This window comes from Lytechinus pictus, chromosome 16, assembly GCF_037042905.1.
Source record: "Lytechinus pictus isolate F3 Inbred chromosome 16, Lp3.0, whole genome shotgun sequence".
In the NCBI taxonomy this organism is placed as follows: domain Eukaryota; kingdom Metazoa; phylum Echinodermata; class Echinoidea; order Temnopleuroida; family Toxopneustidae; genus Lytechinus; species Lytechinus pictus.
Window position 1 is genome coordinate 28,683,917 of NC_087260.1, and position 20,946 is coordinate 28,704,862.

The window sequence follows — 20,946 nt, forward strand, 5'->3', positions numbered from 1 at the left end:
GAGTGTTTGCTCGGTTGGCGTTCGCGCGTTTTATATTGGCCTACATGCACATGTTTCTTTCTAGTAAGTGCAAACCGAATGCAAACAATATTGAAAAAAATTAAAGGAATTAAAGGCCACGTCTTCAAGATGTGACATGATCGAGAGAATTGGGGCACTGTCAAACCATGGTCAAACCCAAACCCGGGGGTCAAACCTCCCCCACACAGCTGGATTCCAATCCAGCTAGCCTTTGTCTGTAATAGCTCCGATGGTTATTCGTGTTCGCATGCACCATAACCAGGGGGTTAACTTGCACCAATTACCAAGGACTATTCGCTTTATAGCGTTCAAACCGCTAATTGGGAGCAATTGCTTTCTGAAGGCATGCACAGCTATAGGGTTTAGCACTATCGGGTTATGCACAATATTGCATAATTCGGCAAGAAATTCATCCACATTGTGCTGCACTCGACCCAGGTGAGGTGGTAATGGGTACCCGGTAGGATTTATTCCTTGAACGCTTTAGCGCCTATTAATAACGGCTTAGCTACAGCCTCATGGGTAATAATCATACCAAGTATATGGGCATATTATTATTATTATATTGCTAAGGCTTTGCTAGCAATTGCTTAATTGCGCTTAACCAGCACTATATATTGCTACTTTTTATGCATCTGAGCCATTGGCAACGCGACGGGTTCCATGCAAAAAAAAAGAAAAAACGTTTTTAAGTGGACCTAACCCCTTTTGTAAATGCCCTTCACATATGTGTGGGTGTGTTTGTGTATAGGAGAGCTAAGATAAAACTTATAAGATAAAAATATGCCTCGAAAACTATGATACAAATTTTGTTTCTACTGACTTTACCTATATTGGTAGAAGGTGCTTATCCGAATACATGCATGGGAAAAGGAAAAAATAGACCACATACTGATAGTTTTCATTTGTCTTGAACCAAATAATGGTTTCAAGGACCATACAAAAACAAATAAAGAATAATAATTTGATAAAGGGTAAAACGTCTGTGTGCAGATTAATAAGTATTAGTAAATAAAATTTATACCTAAATAAAAAAATACAGACCGTTTATCATCATCCACATGCATTATGAATTTTTAGGAGTATTAAAGTATAATTGAGGAAATTTAATGATTCATTTTGTTTGTTTATGTAAAGTTTTCAATATTGTACTTTTCATCTTTGTGTATACTTATTGGAAACCAAATTTCTTTGCATGCGTTCGTTGACCAATAATAGAATCTTGAACCTCTCCATACACATTAAAGTACAAAAATATTTCCTTTCATATTTTTTATTTACGAGCACCATCTATAATCTATGTACGCATTGCGCATGAGCTAGTGATGACGTTCTGCTGAATATTCATGAAGAGGTTTTGCTACGCACATTTTGGTATTTCGCACGTTGCTTTCGCTATTAAATTGCGTGCTTTTATGATTCAATCTTTAGCAAAATGCATGAAACAGTATTTAATAGATACATCGTTGTATTTAAATGACGGTTTGAACCACACTTGAGCTATGAATTTGTAATTATAAAAGTAAAGGCTGATTTCTTATGACAGCTTAGGTATTTTTCTAACTGTTACCACAACGTTCGTATGTAATTTATATATACTGCGTGAACACCCAAATGATCATACTTACCTGGCGCAGGGGTCGCATTGATCAAGAAGGATGCACCCCCAGGGCGAGGCTTGCCATTGCACTCCGGCTTGCTGAACCTTGCGATTCCCCCAAACGTGGGGAACTCGGGCGTATAATTTATGGTAGCGGAGATCTGCGTTCGCGCTATCTCCTACCATCAAACATGAAAAGAAAGAAAGAGTGAAGACACATTTATTTGTGGCATTGTGTAATGATTCGGACGTGCTTGTGGCGTGGAGGATTATCAGTGAGCCAGCGGTCCCCATATATTCCTACCTGCGCTAGCGCTGTTATAAATGATCATCTCTGGGATAGAATGTGATGTGAATTCAATTGAGGACACAATTCGAAAAAAAAATCCCGTTTTTTTTCAGACCCCAGAATATTTTTAGTGAATCTAGGTACTGCTGATAGGCCGTGAAAAAATGATATTACAAAATGTGGAAAATTTTGGAATGTCAAACAATACAATTCAAGGCGAATCTATTGCATGCATGGTATATATAATTATTTGCATTAAAATGTAGGAAAAAACAAAAGTTCATATAGTTGTCGATTATATGATCATTTTCAGATTTGTTTGCTTTATTTTCTTTTATGGGGACATAATTTGTTCAATCGCGAAGTCACAAAACCCATTTTATTTCCTCCCCCTCCAATTCAAAATAACGTCTTACCCATCATAAATCATCATCATGATATCCTTATCACCACTACTACCATCACCAACATCACCATGCACCACCATCATCATCACAATTATTGTCATCAATCATCATCACCACCACCATAATCAACATCACCACCATTATCATCACCTATTCACAACATCACCATCATTATCATCACCACCACCATAATCAACATCACCACCATTATCATCACCACCATCAACATAATTATCATCACCACTACCATTATAACCATCATCATCATCTTCACCACACTATCGTCATCAATCATCACCACTGCCTACATCACTATCACTATCACCACCGCCATCCTCATCCTCATTACCACCATCATATTTATCACCACCACTATCACCATTGCCACCATCATTATCATCATCATAATCATCATAATCATCATCATCATCACCATCATCATTTTCTTTGTTATTTTTCATATAAACGACTTCATATCCTTGATACTGACCGATGTTGAGAGTATAATGACAACAACAGAATAAATACAACACAATAAATTAGGTGCCATAATAATGTAAAAATATAGTGTATTTATCTAAAACATCAATATAGCAACAGAGAGGCAAGCGCATTTATAATTATCTCCTAGACAAAATGTTCTAATTGTATTTAATTAGGATTGTCATTTCAAGTATTATCATTGATGAGTGTTAAAACAAAGATTAAAGTTCTTCACATGATTTTAAGTTTTTAATCTAAAAGCCCAAAGCAACTTTCTTTGTGAGGAGAAAATCATGAAATGCAAAACATATGAATAAACCAGGGCATTTGAAGAAAACAACTTGTACATTTTTTGTTATGATGATAATACTAGCAATCTAATTACTTTAGAATATACCAACAATTCATAATTTCTTATCATAACAATAACAATGAAAACAGTATCAATAATAATTATTTTCATATTATCATTACTGTATTTATTACTATTGCAAATGCAATAATTATGATTATAATAAAAACAGCTCTACTTATTACCCAAGGTTGCAACTTTGTTAAAAAATGATGTTTTCATTACCCTCCTCCATTCTACATCGAGCGCCTGACAAGAAGGCAGAAGTCCCTGTTTTTAAAGTCTTTGGTATTACTCAAATCACCCAAATCCACAACATCTAATTCATGAGAAAGGAACTCAACAACTGAGCCACTATGCCCAGTCAGTTACAATATACTCATCTACTTGTACAACAATGGAAATATATACTGGGAATTTCACAGGGTACGACAGGTTATACTGTACATCAGCCATTTACATGCATAATTAATTTGCATATTTAAAAAGTACAAATAATTTTTCAAACAAAAAGATTACTCCATAAAAAGAAGAAATAGAAATATGTACTTTTGCCCCTTTGTGTTCACATCATTCTTTAATAAGGCACTTAAAAAAATGAATACTTAAAATATTAGTATTCATCGTATTGCACAAAAGTCTGAACGAGCTCCCTCAAACAACCACCGAGATCCTCAACATCATCAGCAGACAAATACAATATTGATATACATGACAATTGTGAGGTTTGGATTTAAGAAAAAATTAAGTCAAGGAACCAAGGTCTTATACTTAAGATTATACCTGATTGCCACAGTCATATTTCGGCTGAGAGATCATGATACCATGTTCAAACTTCTATAACAATTGCAAGATCACACTTGGTATAGCATCTATCTGGTACACTATAGATGATGAGTCTGAACTCAACAATGGCAACACTTTTATTTGCACATTCACTAGCGGATACCATAATATTATTTTTTATGTTCACAGTCAATGGAGTGAACAATCCTAGAAAGTGATCATGCAAAAGCACACACAGCCAGAGCCTTTCCACTTTCCTGGCAAAAAAGAGAGACTATTTGAGGACTATCAATGTCTTTTTGAAGAGCAGATATGTCAGGAAGTGTTAGTCAAGTTTTGGGCATACCCATTGCCATGTTGCTTCACTCCACGTTATACAATATTTCAAGGATGAAGCCAATAACAAGTGTGCAGTCAAGTCACATGTTTATTGTCAGCTGCTAAAGCACTAAATGAACGGCTTCTCTGCATCATGTGTCCTCATAGACCTTAGGTCGATATCACTCCAGCATTTTATGCAATTCCCCATCACCATCAATCCGACGCTCAAATTCTTCACTAGAAGGTTCTTAACATTTAAAACCTCTGGTGCCAAAATCTTTATAAGACTCCATGTACTTGTACATCAATAAACCTGTTGAATACAGAATCTTTTAATTTCTATTGGCTTTGTACAGGGACTATCTGGTTGCAGTTGTCAAGTGGTTAACAGCTTCTCTACACCATCTGTGACCTCAAAGGCTTTGGCTTGATATCACTCCAGCATTTTATGCAATCCCCTATCACCATCAACGAGCCAACACTCAAACTGTTCACTAAAGGACTCTAAGAAGGGTTCTACTGCATCTTCAACTGTTATAGTTCTGTGTCTGACCTCATTACTCAAGGAAGTGACCCCTTTACCTTCGATCCCACAAGGCACTATGTGGTCAAACCATCGTAGGTCAGTGTTGCAGTTCAGGGCAAGGCCATGGCTTGTGATGTACCGTGTACAGTGAATACCTGAAGTAGTAAAGGGTAAATATCAGTAATATTATAATATTCCTCCTTCAACATAGTACTACACAAATAAAAGCGATGTCTTTAAACCTTTTGTACAGAAACAGAGACCCGAGAAAAAGAAAAAAATAATTTTATCAATGGAACAGTGATTAATGAATGTGCATTTGATGAGAAGGGATAAATGGATCAATCTACATAAAGAATACGACTGACCAATTAATGGGCATCTGCTGCAAGGGAACGTTATATTACCAAAACCATTCATCTAACCCCCCCCCCCCCCCACTGTTTGCCAAAAGCAGTGCATTTAGTGATATAGCAACTCAACTCCCAACTCCCTTTTCAGTAAAATCAACAGACTTTGGGCTAATAGTCGCAACCCAGTAATTCAAATGGACACATCCAACCATCGTCTTTCAGCAAAACTGGGAGAAGAAGCTTTGGATGTCATGTGATAGAATGCACCCTTTAGGCACCTGCTAAAATCATACCTACCTATGGCAGCAATCTTGCTATCACCAACCCACACACCAGTGTCAGGGGAACACTGTCCAATGACACCAAACCTTCCACAGGTCTTGATGACCGTGTCTTCGAGCTGCTTGACATACCATCGGACACTCTTCTGGTAGTGGGTCAGGTCCAGGATGGGATAAGCTACAAGTTGGCCAGGACCATGGAATGTGATCAGTCCTCCCCTTTCGGTTCTGAAGAAGTCAGCACCAAGATCTTTGAGCCTCTCCTCGTCTGCGGACGTGTAGCCTTTGGTTCTAATACCTGCATGAAATCAGAGTGAATTGATTAAGTGTGACCAGGGCCTTGTTTTATAAAACTTAATATCAACAACCATTTCTAGATATCTATGCCAGATTTGCTCTTGGCTGATTCAAGAGAACCAAAATGGCTGTAACATGCTGACGACGCAGTTGATTCAGTGTCAGTACCATTAGAAAGTATATCATGCAAAATTGTATTAAAAGGGAAGTTCACCCTGACAAAATTTAAAAAAATCAATAACTTTTAAAATCTTTGTTGGACTTTCCTCAAACCTTGGCTTCACCAATACATTTGATTATTTTTCTGCCATTTTTACAATAAACTTTTGGTCAGGGTGAACTTCGTCTTTCATGAACATTTCAATCTTTATACTTCCCTACCTACACCGCTACTGTAAGAAGCAAATCTCTGCAAATGTTGTTTTACAATTCAAGCTTATTTCTTGATCAACAGTTCAATTCTCGATATCAATCAGGAATCGTATTTTTTTTTTAATCAAGGAATTAATTCTTGATAAAGGATTGAGTCTCTTGATGCCAAGTAATCAGATTAAACAACTTGCCACACATATATTGGCATACATGGGCTAAAACATCTAGATGTTGAAGGCAAGCAAATCGTTTTAAGTTTTTAAATGCAAATACAAAAATGTCCTCCTGAACAAGAACATTTATTTAAAATTGTAAATGATCTAGGTATTATGTTTATATTTGTTCTGTTGTCTTATATATATAGTATTCTCTTTGTTTTTAGGTGTATCTATAACTTGTAATTTCATGATTTTGTTGGGGTAGCGATTATAAAAGGAATCGCCTCCTTTCTGCTCACCCCTTTACACTCTCATTATGTTTATGTATTTTGTCATTTTAATTCTTATATTTATCTCACCTTATGTAATACTCGTATAAATTTTGTAATGTGTTTTTATGATGAGTGTTGAATAAATTTGAATTTTCATGAATAAAGATTGCACTCCATTTACCTATTGTATAGACAGGGCTATGTGTACAAAGAAGAAGCATATCTTGAGTTTCTTTGTGAGCTTCATTTCCACCAGTCTTCAGTAGGTCAAGCTGCCGTCTAACCAATCTTTGTTGGAGCTTCCAAGCCCTTCTGTATTGTATGTGACCCAAGTTGAGTATGGATACCAGTCTCTTACCAGCCATCACATGCAGTCAAGAAAGTAATTCTGCCGGAGAAGAAAGGCAAAGACATATAGGGAAGTGAAATGTGAAGGTCCTAATCTGAACACGTCATTTAATTGACATTTGAGGCTTGAAACAATGTCTAAACAAATAATGACAATGAGAAGTATGGTGCTGCCCACCCATGAATGTGATGCTCATTGATGCACATAAATAATATTGCACCATTCTAATGGTCAGTACGTGTGCTTAAAGGGGAAGTTCACCCTGATGAGAAGTTTATTGTAAAAATAGCAGAAAAGATATATATCGGTGAAGGTTTGAAGGAAATCCAATAAAGATTAAGAAAGTTATTAGAATTTAAGTTTTTGATTTGTGACGTCATGTACGAGCAGCTGTCCCATATGTTATGTAATTTAACATGCATAATATAAATCCATCCATACATACATGTATTTCTTTGTAATTTTCTTCCACATTAATTTCAATTATGTTTTTATGTGATTATACCTGGTAATCAAGTAAATAAAGAGTGGGGCATTGATATTTTAATACAGTAACCCTTCACTGTCTTAATAACACCTCAAAAACATGATCACGAAAGTAAAAAATTTTAATGATTTAAAATTGTAGACTATATTTCTTAGCAAATAGGCCTATACGCAGCTAGACCAAAAGCTTTGGTCTCTGTTATGTTGGTTGTTCCGCTGAACTCCTTTGGCTCCACTCACCAAATACAGAGACCGAAGTTCTAACTCGATCTGTACAGGGACTCAATGGCTATATGTTAATGTATTTAGTTCGAATGAACCAGGGAAGTGGGAGTTGCGCGACAGCCGAATTACCGAAGTGACTGTTTTTTTTTCCTGTTTTGGTGCATGCATTTCAGGCCAAAACGGAATAATAATTTTATTTTGGTCCAGTTCTTTTTAAATATTTTTATGAAATAAAGACGAAAATTGATGAGCACCGTCATGGGATTTTGCATTGTTAACCCCCTTATGGCAGCTGCACAATCGCAAGCCGTCTGTGTATGACGAGGATAAATTTTTTTTTTAATGTAAAACACTCCTTGAAACAGACAGCTGCCAGCTGTCTAATATACTAGTATACGCAGCAATCTTCAAATTTGATTACTATTTTCGACTTTTATAAAATCATCTATAGGCCTAGTGTATCGTTGACGTTGCATTGATACTGATAGGCACACATTTGTTTGCATCCTACAAAAAAAAACACTCAGTCAAACTACAAACTACACAGAAGACCTCGCGTGGGACTGCATACACAAAATCACAACTTAAGTCGAGTCTAGTAAAATTGTGTTTTTAAGCATATCTGATGTCATTGAAATTATAAAATCGGGTTCCATAATACTAAGACTTACATGTCTTTTAAATCTAGAGAGGACCACCTTTTCAGATACAGAACGAGTAATTAATTATGCCTTTTCGGTGTGGAAATGATTCAAGTTGCAAACAAATGCAAAATCCCGTTGTGTAGACATCGACAGTGTATATGTATAACAAACGAAGAGGCAAAATTAAAAAGAAAAGAATAACCCCAAAACAACGTACGTGAAAATGCATGCCACAATATATTTACCCTGGATATTCACTTTAAAAATTAATTAAAAAAAAACTATTTGACTTTATGGGTTATGAACATGGAAAAGGAAATCTTATCTTGATTTGACTATCTGAACTTAAAAAAACCCCAAAGAATTAGATTTCCTCGAAATTTACAAGCATAACGTTATGATAGTTTCATCGAGTGAATATATGCACTGGAAATACAGTATGCGGTATATCCCCCCCCCCCCCACACACACACACAAAATGAAATTTGCCTTGGTTAAGGGGGCTTAAGCCATGGTATAAGTCGTATGAAATCATTATAAAGGTTGTTGAAATGCTTGAATTGGCCTAATTTTACATTCTAAAAATGGCTTGGTCGCCCAAGGCTCTCGACGGGAGGATGAAATTTTTGACCCACTGCTAATAGGCATATTATGATCAGTGTATCCTTTTCTGTGACACTGTCTTACGCGGCCTTTGCAAATGGTATATCGCCTGCATCAGAGTATTATAACACGTCCATTTATGAATTGTATATACCAATGGTTTTTAAATAAATAACTTTGATCACATAAACCAAACAAAACGTCTTTTGAATACACTGGCGTGAATGTGGGAGGGGGTCATTAGCTAGTATCTTTGTGGAAGCGGGAGATAATTTGTAAAAAAAAAAAAAAAAAAAGGGGGATATACTTCAGTACTTCAGGTTAATTAGTGTACGACTAGTTACTGATGAAATTGACCAAATCAATGTCAATTACAGCAATATAAGCCCACACACTTTACAATTTCATCCGTTTATAGGAGACTTATATTTCAATCACATTAACTCTATAACAATCTAATGAATATTTCCATTGTGAAATTTGTTCAAAAATTTGAATGATGCATGATTGCATCATCTGCAAATAAATATTATTCAAAATATTTCCTTTTTGCAATATTTTTCTTTTAATTTGCATCCTTGTGCTATCTCCACGTTTTCAGAAGTTTATATTGTGGCCTGTGATGGCCTATAGGCCTAATCATCTCAAAAAGCTCCCAACAGTAATCCTGCTAATCATGATCCTATTTTTACTCTTATCCCAACCAGTGAGCAAATGAGTTTTCATTGAACAAAATTTGGATTTTTTAATAGTTATTTGCTTTTTATTTCCCTTTTCTTTTCTTCTAAAGTTTGATTTATTGATAATTTACCTTTATCATCCTCTGTATAATATATGCACATCATACGATTGAAGGAACTTTTAAAGGCTCGCTCATTCGCTGCATTTCTCCAATAATTACAGTGTAACACACCCCTTGAAAGACGATTTGGTCATCATTCTAGCTGTCTTTAAAAAGTTACTCGCTCGCGCTCGCATATTGATATTAATCAAGCCATTAATTGTACTTCACTTCTACAAATCCATTACAATTGTCATCGAAAAAAATCACGATATAGACCTTTAAGTGAAAGATGTATAGTATAGTGTACATATTTACAGTATACAATATATATTGCCCATGTTATGTCTTCCAGTTACTGAAAATGTGCTCGCTCGCTTCGCTCACTCGCAATTGTCAAAATCGTGATATAGGCCATTAAGTGAAAGATGGGAGTATATCAGTATAATGTACACATACCCACATGCCCGTGATGTAATAATTACACATCAATTTGAAAGAGGTTTTTGGACACCATTTTGTCTTTCAACTGCTGAAAAATTGTTTGCTCGATTCGCTCGCACGCATATTGTTATCTTTATTATATCACAACAAATCTATTCCAATATAGCATTCGAAAAAATTAATCATTATAGGCCTTCAACTGATAGATGGGAGTATTATGCACACGATTATACCTCTTAAACATAGCCCTTGGTCAGGTGTCGGTGTTCTCTGGATTTTTTTCGATTAAATTTTCATGTCAGTATGATGATTGCTATATCTGACTGCTCAGATCGGACTTACGCCAGTGCACTTTATTCAATCCGCCAGGCGTTTCATGTGGGTACTCCAGGGTAAAAATAATATGATATGATAAAATGAAATTAGAAAAACGAAACCCCCCAAAAAAAACAAGAAGATCGGACAATTTAAGGAAATTTTGAACTTTTGTTCACAACACACACACAAAAATTGACTTTACCTCGAAGAAATAACAAAGTTATGATTATGTATATTGAGCAAGTTGATGGTATCATTATCCCCATTTATTCTTTTGTAACTTATATCCATTCAAATTTTGTCCCTTGGTTTTTCACGATCTGGATAAAATTATTGTTTGATTTATTGGGTAAGATATGATCAATGCTGATTAAGAAACATATTCATTTTTTGCTACCTTTAACACATTTGTTAAAATATGAAATAATTATGACTAAACATTATTGATGCGAGTGAGAAGAGCGAGCGGAAAAAAAAAATCGAGATTTAGTAGACCTAAAAATGGGACACTCTATTCATGTTTTGTAAATCATGAAAAGAATGAGTAATAGGGGATCTTCCTATATTAATAATGCGAGCACAAAGCGCGAGCAGAATATTTTTGATATTGTGATCTGAAACTGGATAATGATTTAAATAGAAAACAATAAGTTGAATATCTGAATAAACATGCGCGCGCTTGTTTCATATTTAGACCTATAAATATCTAGGCATTCTTAATACATCTTTTATCATGAAAATCAAAGCGAGTGCGAAGAGCGAGCTTAAACTATTTGATATTCCGATCTGAAAAAGAGTAAATTTCAGCTCTATATTTCAAACACTTTGTAGGAAAATTGTGAGGTTGATATGGATCGCACTTAATAAAGAGCTGATATTTTTCATTATTATTACTTTGAGTTTTTACATATTATATAGGACCGGGACATCCTTCGGACATGTCATCATATGAAAATGATGACTATCTTCCGATTCCTCTTGCTAAGCGTGAGATGAAACACAAGGGACAATTTAATTATTAAATGAAATCTGATGATATTATGGCCTGAAAACTGGACATTTCAAGCACTTTTGTAATTATAAATAGGATGCATCAGTTCATATATTTTTAACCATTAATGCGAGCGCAAATTGCGAGCCAATTTTTTTTTTATAAACTGTCAGGAAATGTCAATATTCAGCAGTGTTGTAGTGCCTTATACAGTGTATGTCTAAATCTGTCATGAAATTATATTGTTTTACATGTACAAGGGTCAAAATTTCTGCTCGCTCAGTTCGCTCGCTCACACCTTTTCTACATTTTGACCTGTGTGCCATGTCTGCCGCCTAATTATAGCATTGTTGGCTCATTGTTCATATATATATGTCGAAAGTTTGAAATGCTTTGGCCTGGGGGCTTTGGCCTTGAGGTTTTCAGGCATTGGGTTCCCATGCCTTAATTGGCCTTGGCCTTGGGTATTGAAGCCTTGGCCTTGGAGGTTTGATCCTTGACTACAACACTGATATTCAGACCATAAAACTTATATTTTACAGAGCACTTTTTAAAAATCAATTTGTAAATCACATAATGAAAGTTACATTTCCGATGTGAAATTATTTTTGTATATTGACGTTCAAACTTGACATTTACACTCCATATACAAGATATGAAAATCACATTACAGGCAATGCAAGCGCGAAGCGCGAGCGAAAATTAGTAATGACATGAAAGATTCTTTTTATTTTTCAAGTCTTCCCCTCATCTTATTTTATTCACTCGTCTTCCTCCTCTTATTTTTTTCTCCTCTCTTTTTCCTCTTTTTTCTTCTTCTTTCTTTCCCTTTTTTCTCCGCCAATAAGGGGGCCCGGGCCCCCCGCCCCCTGGATCCGCCTATATACTCTTAAGGTGCCGAGTTCTTGGTGTGGGTGAATGGTGTTATGATTTATCCCAGACATTCTCCCATTCTTAGGACATTTTTGACCAGTGAAAAGTTACCGAGTATCGAATGTTTCCATTATTTGATTTGATATTCATTTCTTATCTATACGAGTGTTATTTTGTTATTGATAATAATCAGGGGCAGTTCCAGGATTTGGGGGCACATATTTTCCCGACGAAAATTTGACAGCAAGCAAGCAAAAAAAGGTTTAAACTAAACTGGAAGGTCATTTCGTCCGCGGAAAATTTGAAAAACACATAGAAGGTCCTCACTTTAAAAAAATGGGGGGGGGGCACACCTGGGTAAAAACGGCATATTTACATTTAAAATTTTGATTATCCCTCTCAAAAGGGGGTCACCGATGGACTCCACATGCTGCGCTAAAGCCCGTGCGTGAAATATAAGAGCTCCTCCTGATCCTACGATAAAAAAGAGTAAGCGAGCACAGCAGATGAAGACCACTGATCTGAAGCCGGGATCTGAAGACGTGTCGTATTCACCTGCCAGGCAATTTATTATCTTCCAAAATACTTACTTTGATTATTTCAACAGAAGGTAAGTAATACATGCAATTATATTTATAGTCTCTTGCTGATTTATCATCTACGAGTGAATGTCAATGTGTATGTTTTGATTCCATAATTTCATAATTATTTGCTAGTCTACGGAAGGAAGGTACCGAACGGAACTTGATGCTCATTCGGCCCGTGTCGGTCGGGCTGGGGCGACTAAGCAGGTGCAGGTGTGCTATTGTATATCGGTGTATGCAAAGGATCGATGATGAGATGAGGCATACGATGCATTGCAGGGCCACAATTTGACTTTAATTTTAGATTTAGCCGCATTTGAGTATCAGGTCTTGTGTTTATTATATTTCATTGTCAGTTTGTACTATTAGGCCTATTTAAAAATGTTCGAAAATATCAGATAAATTTGCAAAAACGTGCACTGAAAATATCATATTTTTACTATTAAATTTTAGGATTAAATGTATCTACGTTAACTGTAAGATCTAAGAAGTAACTGTTAGAAATATAATGTTAGATCTAAGGTTTGTAAACTGGGCGTTGTGGCGTGCGCCTGTAATCCAAGCTATGTGGGGAAGTTACAAATTGATGCAGAGGTTCGAGCCCTGGTCACGTCTTTCGGATGGTGACGTTAAAGGTCGGTCCCAGACGTAAATAATCATATCTGATTGATACACGTCTGACAGAACTCAAATACACTTATAAATATAAAAGAAGTAACTTTTGTTAGCGAGTGCGTGCCATGTCATCATCTGCTCTTCACTTATCACCCACTTAACTATTTTTCAACATGAGCAAATTTTCTATAGAACCCAACAGATGCAGGTATTTCTTTTTTATGTTAACTTTGCTGAAATTTTCTCTATTTATTCAAATGAACTTTTTGTTAGGGGTGGACTTGACCTGCAAGTGTCCAGACATGATAAAATCTCCTATCTTACTTCCATTTGTATTTCATTCTTTAATAGACCTACAGCTAACTTTAAAGCTCTAATCTTTAAAGTGAGGGGAGGAGAGTGGATCGCAATAGTAGGCCAATAATTGCCCATCGACACAAAAGCCTGGAAACTCTTCTGCACAACTTCTATCCCAGGTATGATTTGATTAAATATTTAGTTATACTCAGTTTCTAAAAGCAACTTGGTTAAGATAATTTGATTCTTTCATGATTCATCCAAATGTTTATTAACTGTTTTCAAGCAAAACTGTTTTTATATGTCCTTTTCATTTATTTTGTAAAGAGAAAAAGAGAAGTTTTGTGTTGTTTGGGATAGGCTGACTGGTTGTTGAAAGAAAAAAGCATAGGTATTATTTTTTAATGAACTCTGTTAACTTAAACAATAACATCAATGAATAGCCTCCCCTCTAGCTGAATTGAGCAAAATAAATCTTAAGATTTCACACCTATACATACTGTACATGTACCCATGTTTGTTTGTATGCAAAGGAGAGAGATAGAGAGCAGTGAAGATGATGCAATTGTACAAATATGGTTCTGTATGAGTATTCACTTGATTGCACTTTTCCAATAAATCGATGGTCTGCTTCTTGCATTTATATAAATCTATTTGCTGTAGTTAAAATTGAGCTATTACTTGTAAATTTGCATCTGAAATTTGCAATTGAATATTTTCTTGCAGACATTTTTCTGGTAGACAGAACTGGATTAGACCATCTGAGAGACCATATGGGCAGTTACTAGACAAAGTGGTTGTTGACCAAGAGGCAATTTACCCGACATTAACTGTGGTTTCATTTACTTCTTAATTCCACTTCTTACAGGGGGAAATAATTTTGGATAACCATCATGAGGCAACTAAAGGGCAAAGCGAAGAAAGAAACGAGGAAGGAGAAAAGGGTGAGAAAACAAGAGAACTTGGACAATAAGAGAAATATTTTGTATATTGTGCTTCCAACCTTCGCTCTGATTGCCTGTGCGATTATCTTCTATGTGTACTACAAATCGAGACCCAAGATTGCTGTCGATCTTTGAGAGTTCTTATTGATACATTATACAGGTATTAAGGAGAAATTTACATCTTTGAAAGATAAGAAAACTTTGCTTCTATGGGGTACTACTTGGTGACCAAGATTACTTGCTATATTTTTCAGTATGAATATCAAATATCAAATCATTCTCAAAACCTAACAGATAAAGGGATATTTTGCTTCATTTTCTGCATTGGAGAAATGGAGGAGTTGTCCCCAGTCCTTACCCTTATGGCCTATGTATGCCCTAAAAAGTTAATCTTGTGAAGTATATGAAATAAATATATTTTATTTAATAAATGATTTTGCATTGATCACATCATGCTTATCATTTTGTTTTGTACAACGCCTACTTAGCTTGTTGTACGCGAGCAAATGGGAGGCTGAATGTCAAACATTCGTACCGTTGCACAAAAGACGTACCATCCAAAATGTACCGTCCAAAATGTACCGTTGCACGGCTTTAGGAGGTGACGTCACAATACGATTCAATTCATTGCGCTCAGTAAAAATGCAGGTGCAATACGCGTATAGCCTGCTGGCTAAATGCGCAATGCTGCCCGAGGCGTTCACTTGTGGGATTTTGCTTTTCGCTTTCCATATTTTTGCTCCCTTTCCATAGATTACTGCAGGAAAAACTCTTTGTTTTTTCATAAATTCGCTAAACTCCGAGGCGTTGTACAACACAAATAGCGAATATTCTTATTCGTGCAATGGTGCGAGATTTCGCATTCGGTGAAAGAAAGAAACACTCTATTCAACTCGGCTAACGCCTCGTTGAATAGAGCATCTTGCTTTCACCTCCTGCGAAATCTTGCACCATCGCACTCATGCCTTTTCGCTATTTGTATAATGTTTATCTCCCATCATTTTAAGGAAAGTTACATTTATGGGTGGCAGTTGAAAATCATATGGGGGGGGGGGGGTCTTTTTTGTTGTTTTTCATTTGTTACCATCAACTTTCAATGGACTTCAAATTGATTTAGTTTATGTTTTAAATCAATAGTTTGGGGATTGTACATTTCATTTGTCAAAAATATCCAACATGTTATTCCTTATTTTGTGGGTTAAATATTTATTTTCATTTCGAACTTTAGAGTCAATTTATTGATATACTGTATACAGTATTTCCATTTGAGGTCACCAGATTTGAAAATGACTTTGAATAAATTCAGTTTAAATTTTATGTTAATAGTTTGAGGTGTAACATGTACATTTCATTTGAAAATTGAAAGCATTCGATATGGCTCATGACACTGCCATTACTTATTTACTTGTAAACTTTTTTTTTAAAACTTTAAAGATGATATCAATTACCTGAATCGTTCCAAAGGCCATATGCACTGCACACAGATAAGCATGTGTTAGACTACACCCAAGCATTTGTTCCGACAGTTATAATTGCTCTGTGCTATATTTTAATGTGATGAAATTTTAAGTGTAATCCTGATTTTTTTATTGTATTCTACCAAACTATAAAAGGAATTTGAAAGCCCATAATGAATAGTTCAATCTTCTCCACAATCTCCATAAATTTATCTTCAACAATGTAGGATTTCAAGAGAAGGATTTAATATTATTTTTTCATGTGCAATAATATTGGACATAATTAATGTTTTGCCAAACGTTAAATACATTCCACTGGGCATGTATTGTTTCTTGTGAATGCAAAATTGTAACTTCACACATCTTCGCATATGTGTTCTGATAATTCATTACTATTGATATATCTTTGTCTTTTAAACTTATATTTCGTTTTATTATATAGGTTTTAGACTGTGTTTGTGTTACACTTGTTAGTTTTTTTTTTAAATCTTCTTTCACTATTAGTCCACCACTGGTGGATGCTTTTTATTTTCTGGTTTAATCCCATGTTGACTGACTTTAAAAGATCTTTTTGATTGACAGATTGTGAAAATATTTCGATATTCAAACACTGTAGAAAATGAATACAAAAGGTGACAACTTGCTAGTTTGAGATCCTTCTAATTCCAGAGTATGTTTCAATATTGTGAACAAAATTCATACAAGTTGCTTTGCAGTTGGTGAAAATCAAATAGGCACTGTCTTAGGTAGGTCCAGTTTAAGGTATGTTTGGCCATAATGAACACATTTAAAGCAGAAGTGATATTATACAGTTAGCAATATTATTCTTTATTTCCAACATGTTTTGTAATACTAGTGAATGTATGCAAAATGCTTGTTCCTAGGAAGTCTTTCAGGGAGCATCTTTTCACTAACAAATTTGCTGTGATCCAATGGATTTCAAGGATCTCATATTACAGATATCAGTGAAAACCAATGACTAATTGCTTCGTGAAATGCGCCCCTGTTTTTCTTTCTTTCATTCCCCAACCCACACAAATGAAGTGCTTTATTATTTATATTTTAACCCACTCAAAATATATTATTATATAAGTTGCATGCTATGAACATGTTTAATTGTGAATTTACCATGTTGTAATTTTTAATTCTATTTTATTTCCTGTATATTGTTATCCCTTAAGTGACTTATCTCTGTCTCGTCTTCACTCACTGAGAAGACTTATTGACAATGTTTTTGTAAATAATACAAATAAACTTTCAGATTTTGAAGTATATCATGCAAAATAATTGGTATTTCCAGTGTATTTTTGGTGTGTTGCAGACTATTTGGTTTTAATGAAATGAGTAAAATAAGTGAAACATTGTAATAGGTTTGGCCATATTTCATCAAGAATGACAGATCATAATCTCCTATTTAAAAAAAAAATTAAACCTAAAGTCACATTTAAATGCTTAGTTATATTGATATTATTAGAACATCACCATATTGCAGGGGTGTGAGTAGTCACAAATAAAAAGATCTGAAAAAAACTGAAGAGTGCTGAATAAGTCTGAAATAGAAAGAGCTCCCATACATTACATGTATGTACAGAGGAAAGCCAAAATAAGCTGAAAATAAAAACAAAAAAAATCTGAAATCAGATAAAATTCTGAACTCTCACACCCCTGATATTGATTCATTGATCAGCTCATACAAGGATGGTGCATGTTACTGAATTGCCAATTTCAATTTGCCATGAATGGGATTGTGCAAAAACACCACATTCACATTTGAATTTAAAGGACAAGTCCGCCCCCCAAAAAAGTTGATTTGAATTAAAAAAAAATCCAACAAGCATAACACTGAAAATTTCATCAAAATCGGATGTAAACTAAGATAGTTATGATATTTTAAAGTTTTGCTTAATTTCACAAACGGTTATATGCACATCCTGGTCGGTATGCAAATGAGGATACTGATGACGTCATCCACTCACTATTTTCTTTTGTATTTTATTATATGAAATTTGAAATATTCGAATTTTCTCCTCTTTATCAAGTGAAACAACAAATAATTCCTCCCTGAACATGTGAAATTAGCATTAATACTATATGGTTCAGTCAAGTTGGTCCTTATTCTCAAATCTGTAAAAAATGAAATATTGTATAATTCAAACAATAAAAGACAAGAAATAGTGAGGGACATCATCGACTGTCTCATTTGCATGTCACTGAGTTGGGCATATTACTGTTTTGTGGAAAAATAAAGCGAAACTTTAAAATGTCATAACTTTCTTATTTTACATCTGATGGTGATGAAATTTTCAGCATTATGCTAGTTTGAATTTTATTTATTCAAATAAACATTTTTCTGGGGTGGACTTGACCTTTAAACTCTACTTACATAAAGCGAACCCACAATAAGTTGATTTGAATGAATAGTCAAACAAGCAAAATGCCAAACTTTCATATATGTAAATCTGATTTCAAATAGGAAGTTATGAGTCATTTGGAGCTCTCTTTGAATTATAAAAGAATTAGTGAGTGGCTGACATTGTTTCCCTAATTTAAATACTGACCAGGTTGTGCAGATAATAAAATATAACCTTCTTATTCTACATCAAATGTTCATTAAATTTAAAACGGTATGCTTTTTAAATTTATTTTTATGATTCACTTGGATTTTGTGGAAAACCTCTTAAACTCAGACACTATACACAAAACAGAAAGGTTTAAACATTTTCAACATAGCATTTTTAAATATATGTATAGAATTTTATTGCAAATTTTCAAAAAACATTTTCAAAATACATTTACACATAGTACATTTTCAATGTAAAAGTAATTAACAATCATATATCAAACCTATTTACAATGAAACAACCCAACTGCCATAACAGGATGAGTCAAGCAATATCTCAAAAATCTTCAGCTCTACAATTAAAAAGGAAGATAATTCATTTACGATGTCAATATAACAGCTGTTTCATATCAGAAGGTCGTATTGACATACTTAAAAGCTGGCAGTTGTATAGAATTGATACATAAATAATCAAAGGAGATACAGGGAATTGCACCCCTGCTTATAGAGATTTGCAAGTGATTAAAATCAATATCAATCATGGGAAACCAGTGAAAGAAGCAACACCATGATATGCCATCAAAAGGGAGTATGTGCACTGCTCTGCACACATAAAAGTGGAAGCAGGTTGATTTATAGTCTGAAGTTATGAACCATTATACATGTACATATTCTCCATGATAAACAATGTCCCCATTAGCTTTCTATATCTTTTAGACTGATTTAAATCAAGAACATTATTAATAAGACGGCCTAATCTACATGCAGAGGTTGTATTTCAATCAGCAGGTGGGTCTTGACAGAAGCCTAGCTCAAGTTAGATGCACAATCCCCATTTAGCCATGGTACATGTATGTAGTCTGAAAATTCAGAGAAGTTAAGTGTGGCTTTGCACCAGCTACAAATAAGAATAAGTCAGTGTTTTTATGTTTCGCAAAACATTAATCTTAATACCACTGAAAAACCTTGGCTTCATTGCAGTAAGACTAAGTGTAATTTTGATGGTTGACAAGTCCTGAAATAATACCACTTGAAATATTTAATGTACATGTATACAGTTCATCTATCTCGCAAAATCTTGTTTTATTTCAGGGTTTTCAGTTTTAAAAATTATGACATATAAAATTCAGGAAGGAGTGATTAAAATTACTCTGTTGAATTTATCACAATGGTGACCTTCATGAAAAAAGAATCCTTGGTACACACCTATAAACAAACAGATGTTGCAGACATAGCAAATCATAGAGAAATGAAATGGCAATATCAACCACTTAAAAACCTTAAAAGCACCAAATGGTTATCTGAAAATTGCGATATTCACATCATTTTATATCCTTTAAAAGCTAACATGTACATGAATGAGGGAAGATCATTTCGGAGTTTAAAATCCAGTGTATGTAATACATGTCTGCAAATATTAAAAATACATCGCAACACCAATTTTAATGTGGACAGCAATATAACATTGGAAGTATCAGAGTGAATTCATGCTTTGTTCTTGCTCAATATATTTCAGTTTACAACATTCTCATGACAAAGCTATACAGTTCATTATCATTTCAAGAGTTCAATCCATGCTTTGCAGATTTTAATAAAGTGATTTCAATGGAATTAAATTTTCACATGTTCTGAATATAATTATTCTTCTACAAGATGTAAGTTCTGTTATGGTTATCAACAATTCCACAAGAATATTAATCAACCATGAAAGTCATATCATAAGAATTCAAAGCTTACACCAAGATAAAAGTAAATCCTTATTGGTTTCAAAAGGTTGAGGTTGAGTTCAAGCGCTTGAGAGTTTAATCCTCTCTGAACCTGTCATCGAATCTAATCCAAGGTTTTACCCCCATACGCTTCCTCTTCTACCCCTCATTTTTATCCCCATGGGGGGAAGATTTACTCCCGAAGTATTACAGGATTGTGCACAGGAAAATAATCAATACAAAATAATGCAGTAATAAATGAACAATCGTGTCCTAATATAGACTGCTCAAATTTATGGGGATGTTACATGCTACAGCCAATAGGGACATGCAATCAACAATGTATAATGTGCTAAGAATCAAATATTATCACTTAATAAATCAAACTGCTTTAAATTTTAATAGGAATTGGAGGGCTGTACAATTTTGGCAAGAAAGGCTATTGTGACCCCTATATTTGACCTTATCTAATAAAAAATATTTACAGAAATCTACATTCTACAACTCATCTTCTATGGTTGGTAAATGCTGCAACATTGTTAGAAATTTGT

General features: G+C 34.7%; 1 protein-coding gene, 1 long non-coding RNA gene and 1 other non-coding gene across 4 annotated transcripts; 2 read left to right on the plus strand and 1 right to left on the minus strand.

Annotated features, from left to right (window-relative positions):
- Positions 1 to 1,641: 1,641 nt before the first annotated feature.
- On the plus strand, positions 1,642 to 1,803 carry LOC129279719 (U1 spliceosomal RNA). The gene has a single exon (XR_008586362.2). It is a non-coding gene; the product is annotated as a U1 spliceosomal RNA (small nuclear RNA).
- Positions 1,804 to 2,866: 1,063 nt separating this feature from the next.
- LOC129279105 (octanoyl-[acyl-carrier-protein]:protein N-octanoyltransferase LIPT2, mitochondrial-like) lies at positions 2,867 to 8,378 on the minus strand. Of its 2 annotated transcripts, none has more exons than XM_064111234.1 (4): positions 8,250 to 8,378; positions 6,700 to 6,906; positions 5,436 to 5,717; positions 2,867 to 4,940 (listed from the first exon to the last, which is right to left on the minus strand). In XM_064111234.1, exons 2-4 carry the CDS (start codon positions 6,881 to 6,883, stop codon positions 4,693 to 4,695), a joined length of 714 nt encoding a protein of 237 aa, XP_063967304.1. In that variant the 5' UTR covers positions 6,884 to 6,906; positions 8,250 to 8,378; the 3' UTR covers positions 2,867 to 4,692. The 2 variants fall into 2 exon arrangements, with proteins under 2 accessions (XP_063967304.1, XP_063967305.1); XM_064111235.1 differs by having other exon boundaries at positions 8,160 to 8,363.
- Positions 8,379 to 12,716: 4,338 nt separating this feature from the next.
- On the plus strand, positions 12,717 to 17,538 carry LOC129278528 (uncharacterized). Its single transcript, XR_008586281.2, has 3 exons — positions 12,717 to 12,842; positions 13,783 to 13,907; positions 14,597 to 17,538. It is a non-coding gene; the product is annotated as an uncharacterized LOC129278528 (long non-coding RNA).
- The last annotated feature ends 3,408 nt before the right edge of the window (positions 17,539 to 20,946 follow it).

Bases quoted from the DNA above. Each gene is read 5' to 3' on its own strand.
- LOC129279105 (XM_064111234.1), bottom strand. From the start codon at position 6,883: ATGGCTGGTAAGAGACTGGTATCCATACTCAACTTGGGTCACATACAA. The intron at 5,718-6,699 runs GTAAATGGAGTG...GATTTCATGCAG, and splicing joins TAGCCCTGTCTATACAATAG to GTATTAGAACCAAAGGCTAC. The intron at 4,941-5,435 runs GTAGGTATGATT...TTACTACTTCAG, and splicing joins TAGCAAGATTGCTGCCATAG to GTATTCACTGTACACGGTAC.